The sequence below is a fragment of the Xyrauchen texanus genome, chromosome 42 (assembly GCF_025860055.1).
Source record: "Xyrauchen texanus isolate HMW12.3.18 chromosome 42, RBS_HiC_50CHRs, whole genome shotgun sequence".
Lineage (NCBI taxonomy): Eukaryota > Metazoa > Chordata > Actinopteri > Cypriniformes > Catostomidae > Xyrauchen > Xyrauchen texanus.
In genome coordinates this window covers 31,684,862-31,692,361 of record NC_068317.1, presented here as the reverse complement: position 1 = coordinate 31,692,361, position 7,500 = coordinate 31,684,862, and the positions used below count along the sequence as shown (strand labels likewise).

Here is a 7,500-nt window from a genome sequence, read left to right as displayed (position 1 = left end):
TGGAACGCCCAATTCCCAATGCCCTCCAAGTCCTCGTGGTGGTGTAGTGACTCGCCTCAATCCGGGTGGCGGAGGACGAATCTCAGTTGCCTCCGCGTCTGAGACCGTCAATCCGCACATCTTATTACGTGACTCGTTGAGCGCGTTACCATGGAGACGTAGCGCATGTGGAGGCTTCATGCTATTCTCCGCGGCATCCACGCACAACTCACCACACGCCCCACCGAGAGCAAGAACCACATTATAGCGACCACGAGGAGGTTACCCCATGTGACTCTACCCTCCCTAGCAACCGGGCCAATTTGGTTGCTAAGGAGACCTGACTGGAGTCACTCACCACACGCCCCACCGAGCGCGAGAACCACATTATAGCGACCACGAGGAGGTTACCCCATGTGACTCTACCCTCCCTAGCAACCGGGCCAATTTGGTTACCCCATGTGACTCTACCCTCCCTAGCAACTGGGCCAATTTGGTTGCTAAGGAGACCTGACTGGAGTCACTCACCACACACCCCACGGAGAGCGAGAACCACATTAAAGTGACCACGAGGAGGTTACCCCATGTGACTCTACCCTCCCTAGCAACCGGGCCAATTTGGTTGCTAAGGAGACCTGACTGGAGTCACTCACCACACGCCCCACCGAGAGCAAGAACCACATTTTTAGCGACCACGAGGAGGTTACCCCATGTGACTCAACCCTCCCTAGCAACCGGGCCAATTTGGTTGCTAAGTCACTCAGCTCGCCCTGGATTCAAACTCATGACTCCAGGTGAGATAGTCAGCGTCAATACTTGCAAAACTACCCAGGCCCCCTGTGATTGACAGCACTGACTGTATTGATTATCAATGTCTGAAAGCATTCATGTGGCATTTAAGCAAAACGCCATGTAAATGTACCGACTCATCAGAGGCGAATCTCACTCCGAGATCAAAGACTGATGATTTTGCACTACAAAAGCAAGTGTGGCCACAATCACAGCATGTGCATTTAGTGTCTCATCTGTTTGTCATCAGTTTAGCTCGTTCTCTTTCGCTCCTCGTCATTAGCGTGCGTTCCTTTAAGTGTATTAAGACAGCTCTAATTGGCGGGATAATTGTGCTCTAATGGCTGAGCATATTTCTCTCTGGAAACGTCGTGCAGTCTTCGCCTGAAGGCCGCCGTCAGGCCGGAAACACAATGGCAGGATGATGCCATCGGCGCCCGCCTCATTATCATTAGAGCATCTCCTAAATGAGTGTGCATTAATCATGTAATGACTTATTTACATATTCAATCGCAGTAAAAAGGAGACACTTCTGGAAGCTCACTGCCAAATGACTTGTGGTGCATGTATAAGATTGTGATATAAGTAGTCTCTAGTCTCCGTTGAAGGTCTTGCTGGCCTACTTCTATCACAGTCTAATTGCAACCTCACCGGTTGCCATGGTGTTGCTACGGTGCTGTGACTGTTTTTTAGCACATTGCCGGTTGGTTACTAGGGTGACCTGGTTGGTTGCTAGTAGGGCTGCAGCTAATGATTATTTAGAATATAAATTAAAGGAATATTCCGGGTTCATTGTATCGTCATGGCAACGGAGTTGTAACACACATTTGTGCGTTTATAAAGAAATGTAGAAAATAAGAGTTGTGGGTCGTGACTTGGGTTGTGTTATTTTATTTTTCAAATAACTTAATCCTTTTCTTTTTACCACTGTATCATGAATAATAATAATGCAGAATAACACACTGTATAAGAACAATAATATTCTGCATTTATACTGACTATATATATATCATTTAAACTGTAAAATATTTATACATATATGTGAGTATTTCTTAAACTGTCTTGAAGTATTGCTCAAGTAATTTGTGTGTGTGTGTGTGTGAGAGTGTGTGTATCAGTGTATGTGTGTGTGTGTGAGTGTGTGTGTGTATCAGTGTATGTGTGTGTGTGTATCAGTGTATGTGTGTGTGTATCAGTGTGTGTGTGTATCAGTGTGTGTGTGCGTGTGTGTATATCTCAGTGTGTGTGTGTGTGTGCGTGTGTGTATATCTCAGTGTGTGTGTGTGTGTATCAGTGTGTGTGTGTATATCTCAGTGTGTATGTGTGTATCAGTGTGTGTGTGTGCGTGGGTGTATATCTCAGTGTGTGTGTGTGTGTATCAGTGTGTGCGCGTGTGTGTATATCTCAGTGTGTGTGTGTATCAGTGTGTGTGTGTGTGCGTGTATGTATATCTCAGTGTGTGTGTGTATCAGTGTGTGTGTGTGTGTACGTGTGTGTATATCTCAGTGTGTGTGTGTGTGTGTATATATCTCAGTGTGTGCGTGTGTGTGTGTGCGTGTGTATATCTCAGTGTGTATCAGTGTGTGTATCAGTGTATCAGTGTGTGTGTGTGTGTCTGTATATCTCAGTGTGTGTGTGTGTATCAGTGTTTGTGTGTGTGTGTGTGTGTCTGTATATCTCAGTGTGTGTGTGTGTGTATCAGTGTGTGTGTGCGTGTGTGTATATCTCAGTGTGTGTGTGTGTGTGTGTGTGTGTGTCTGTATATCTCAGTGTGTGTGTGTGTGTATCAGTGTGTGTGTGCGTGTGTGTATATCTCAGTGTGTGTGTGTGTATCAGTGTGCGTGTGTGCATATCTCAGTGTGTGTGTGAGTATATATCTCAGTGTGTGTGTGTGTGTGTGTGCGTGTGTGTATATCTCAGTGTGTGTGTGTGTATATATCTCAGTGTGTGTGTGTGTGTATGTGCGTGTGTGTATATCTCAGTGTGTGTATGAGTATATATCTCAGTGTGTGTGTGTGTGTGTGTGTGTGCATATCTCAGTGTGTGTGTGAGTATATATCTCAGTGTGTGTGTGTGTGTGTGTGTATATCTCAGTGTGTGTGTGTGTGTATCAGTGTGTGTGTGTGTTTGGATCAGGACCGTTATCTTGTTATTGAGTCGTCTGAGTGTGTGTGTGTGTGTGTGTGTGTGTATATCTCAGTGTGTGTGTGTGTGTGTGAGTGTGTGTGTGTGTTTGGATCAGGACCGTTTGTCTTGTTGTTGGAGTTGTCTGTGAGTGTGTGTGTATGTGTGTGTGTGTGTGTACATCTCAGTGTGTGTGTGTGCGTGTGTGTGTGTGTGTGTGTGTGTGAGTGTGTCAGTCTGGACAGAAGACAGCAGCGTTCGGGCTCGCGGCAGCTTGCGGTGAATATGGTGAAGACGGTGAGAATTCCCAGAGTTCATCAGCGAGGAGGACGAGCAGATGGTGTGTTGATGAGAACGGAGTGTTGTGACTCTCTCGGCTACTCGACAGAACTCGGCAAAGAATACATCCGTCCGCAGGGACGAATCGCACGTCTCGTGTACAATCGCAGATGACACCGTGTGAACACAGCAGTGGCCGGACGCCAGCGTCTGTCTGATTGTGCTTTTAGCCGACGCTACGGGAGAATTCTGCTGAAGTTCAGATCTTACGCTGATGTTTCCAGTGTCTCAGTCGGCTTCTGTCTCATGAAGAATTGAGATGCTTTTGTTCATCGCTCTCTAGATCTTCCCTGAAGCGCTTCACGGGCCTTTGAGAGATGTTTGCTACGGTCACGTCTGGAGAGATCTTTTATTTCATCTTTAATAAAATCGATAAAACCCATAAATCTGAGTTTGTGTTTAATTCTGGCAGCGTTGAGCGATCGGGGAGAATAAACATTCACTCACCCGGCCGACTTCTACCAGGTTTGTAACCATGACGATGGTTGCCGTGTTCTCCTGCCAAATCATCCTCCAGAAGTCGTAGATGGTCTCCTGCATGGGACCTGAGAAACAAACGGTCAAACGACGTCCAGGTCATATTTCACCCCAAAAATGATACATTTGATTGTGCATAAAGAGCTATTTTGCATAATTTACATAATTTTCATACTAAATGAGCACATTTCCCTCCAAATTAATACAACCTTTTCTTATTATTGTACTGTGTTTTACAATAATTACATTTTATTTTATTTAATTGTCAAGTATTTACGGTCACATTAAAACTAAAATAATATAGTAATATATACAAATATAATAAAGTATTAATAAATATTTATTTTGTAATTTATTTATTTATTTTTTACATTATATGAAAATGTTGCATTACTGTACTGTTTATTTTATTTTATTTAAATGTATTTAATTTATACATAATGGTAGAATTTGTTTAAGTATCATAAAATATTGCTATAAAGTCATTTTTGTCACATTAAAACAAAAACAATGGCAATAAAAATCATAATGATCCCAAAAATAGGCTTTATTGACATTTAAAATATAATAAAGTAATAATATAATACATGATGCATAAATATTTATTTTTATAATTTATTTATTTTTTACGTTATTTACATGAAAATTAAGCATTACTGTACTGTGATTTTTATAATTTATTTTTAATTATCAAGTATTTATACATAATGGTAGAATTTATTGAACCGTATTAAAATATTGATATAAAAAAGTTTTTTGTCACATTAAAACAAAAATAATGACAATAAAAATCGTAATGATCCAAAAATGACAATTTAAAATATAATAAAGTAATAATACCTTATATTACGCATAAATATTTATTTTATAATGCATTTATTTATTTATACATTATTTACATGAAAGTTAAGCACATTATTGTGATGTGAAAAATAACTAAATATTATTTAAATTATCAAGTATTTATACATTATGGTAGATTTTGCGGAACATTCTTAAAGTTTGCTAAAGTAATTATTTTTTTGTCACAATAACATAAAAAAATCTAAATGGTCCTAAAAATAGGCTTAATTTGCATAAGACATTACATTATGGATAAAGATTTATTTTGTATTATTATTATTATTATTATTATTATTATTATTTTTTACATGATTAAGCACAAATTCCACCTAAAATTCCCATTTCTGTAATGTGAAGAAACAACAATGTGCTAATTAAACTCCAAATTATTAAGACATCATGGAAATTGTTTGTTGTCTTTAATAATTGGCTTTTAATAATTTGTTTACAACAAAATAAACAAACAGACATCCACAATAACATTCAAGCACATATCATCGGATTATAGAAGTTCAAATCCGGGAATTAAAATTTTCAAACGGCTCGTTCATAAATGGCGGGAAACGAGTTTGTGCATCTCTGCTTCCATTAAAGCTCCAAATCAACTTAATAAGAGCAACGTGTGCGCCAGCAGCCAGTAATAACAGAGCGGTGCGAGGAATTCAAATCACACGTTTAATTAATTCTAATTAGCATTGTTTTTAATCAACAAGCAAATACCGAAATGACTTTTGACAAGCTAATTAGCTCATGCAAATCAAGCGTTTGCTCCAAACGAACATAAATTACATCCAACAGGAAACAAATAGGATCAGCAAGATTTGACACTCATTCACACACTCGTGCAGCTCTCAAAACTCAACACATGAGCAGTTTGTGGGTGTAAAAGTTCTCATTATCTCGTAAGCATGACAAATTCAATCAGGATTTGTCAAAACCAGACGACACTCAGTCGAGAAATATAATAATATATTTTTCCTCATGAATCACTTGGTTGAACTGATCTCGTTCAGGAGTGTAGATACACATGCACAGAAATATATCTCAATAATATCCACATTCAATGTATAGCTCTATACTCTCACTGTGTGTCAACAACTGACTCATTGGGTCTATTTTTATTTGTATGTTAGTTTGACAAACCAATAAACTGTTATTCTACAAATTTAGTCTGGGGTGTTTTCAAAGTTCCAAAACCCAGACCGACATTCTTTACATTAACTCCGCCAAGAGCTTTCAAGCTACATCCACCAAATTTGGCACCGACCTTCAGACTGTTCTGAAATAGCGTGCTAGGTATTTTCGAACTGATTGAACTTACGGTTTTCACACAACAGATGATCAAACATTTGGAAAATCCTATTGACTTCCATTGGGGGAATGTTCTTATGGGCCAACGGAATGTTCGCTAATTCAAACTCCAACTGTCAAAAATTCAAATGTAAACAAACCCAAAAAAGGCCTTTAATTATGTTGTCTTGACAAAGTCAACATACTGTTATTCTACAAACTCTGTAGCTTTTTATGTTTTTCAAAATTCCTAAACTGAGACCAACAATTTTACACTAACTCCGCCAAGAGCTTTCAAGCTACATCCACCAAATTTGGCACAGACCTTCAGACTGTTCTGGAATACTAAGCTTTGTATTTTTGGACTGATTGGACTTACGGTTTCCGCACAGCGGACGATCAAATATTTAGAAAATCCTATTGACTTCCATTGGGGGAATGTTCTTATGGGCCAACGGAATGTTCGCTAATTCAAACTCCAACTGTCAAAAATTCAAATGTAAACAAACCCAAAAAAGGCCTTTAATTATGTTGTCTTGACAAAGTCAACATACTGTTATTCTACAAACTTTGTTTAGCTTTTTATTTTTATATATTTTTTTAAATTCCTAAAGCGAGACCAACATTGTTTACATTAACTCCGCCAAGAGCTTTCAAGCTACATCCACCAAATTTGGCACAGACCTTCAAACTGTTCTGAAATAGCATGCTAGGTATTTTCATTTCGACTTACGGTTTTCGCACAGCGGGCAATCAAAAAAGTGAAAAATCCTATTGACTTACATTGACGGAATGTTTAAACGGACCAACGGAATGCTCGCTAACTCAAACTCCAGTTTTCAAAAATTCAAATGTAAACAAACCTACTTAAGGCCTGTCTGTCTATCAATAACTATAGATCAAATGATAAAGCTTTAGTTTTCGTTGTATTATTGTTTACCAAATATTTCCTATAAGAAACACACACATGCCTGATCATAACTCGGATCTCCCGTACAGACGGCATCAGGAGAACGGAGGAGCGCTCTGACATGTGCAGTAATCTGCTGATACTCTCAGTGCTTAAGCTGTAAGTGGAGTCAGCCAACAGCTATTACCGCGGTAACGGCCTCTGGTGCTCAGCAGGAGGAAGACTGGAGCGTTGCTGTCAGGCCGCCGTTATTGCGCAGAGGGACTAATGCGTTTATCGTTTCAATGAGACCTCTGGGATTGTGTACAGAGAAAAGATTCCCATTTTATAAGACGACTGCAGATGCATTCAATGTTTTCTCAGAGCGCTTATTTTCAGATGTGCTGCATTAATGCATGACTGCAGTCGTTTGCTCACACGGTGCAGGCATCGGTTGGGTTACATGTAACAGAGGCGTTACAGACAGCGAGCATCTCTGTGGACGTGCTCGGCCAATGAACAAGTAATTACGGCGCTCGCTGTGACACTAAACCAGCTGGAACTCTACCTGAACGAGACCGCAGTCCAGCACAAACTCTCGCAACAATTAACTACCAATCAGACGCGGCCTCCAGGGGGATAGCGGGATAGCGGGCTGCACTGCCAGATTTAACACACAGCAGCTAATCCATTTATTGTGTACCAGTGTCCCCCCCTACCCCCCACCACAAAACATGATTAATTGTTCGAAGACGCAGTTTCAGCACAAA

The 7,500-nt window shown here is 40.0% G+C and overlaps 2 protein-coding genes across 16 annotated transcripts in view; one reads left to right on the top strand and one right to left on the bottom strand.

Moving 5' to 3' along the window:
* Positions 1-7,500, top strand: part of LOC127635186 (keratin-associated protein 5-1-like) — a 505,876-nt gene that overhangs the window by 173,620 nt on the left and 324,756 nt on the right. For 3 of the 5 annotated variants that reach the window (XR_007969444.1, XR_007969442.1, XR_007969443.1), the window contains exon 2: positions 261-385. Coding sequence is in view for 2 of the 5 variants with exons in the window: in XM_052115050.1 (XP_051971010.1) it covers positions 1,890-2,819 (930 nt within the window). In the remaining 3 variants the exon portion in view is untranslated. Of the gene's footprint in view, positions 386-555; positions 2,906-7,500 lie in introns of those variants that run through there. The other 2 variants (XM_052115050.1, XM_052115051.1) reach the window with 2 other exon arrangements.
* Positions 1-7,500, bottom strand: part of LOC127635170 (receptor-type tyrosine-protein phosphatase mu-like) — a 270,709-nt gene that overhangs the window by 17,916 nt on the left and 245,293 nt on the right. For all 11 annotated transcript variants that reach the window (XM_052115012.1, XM_052115014.1, XM_052115018.1 and 8 more), the window contains one exon: positions 3,679-3,776. In XM_052115012.1, the coding sequence (XP_051970972.1) occupies positions 3,679-3,776 (98 nt within the window). The remainder of the gene's footprint in view (positions 1-3,678; positions 3,777-7,500) is intronic.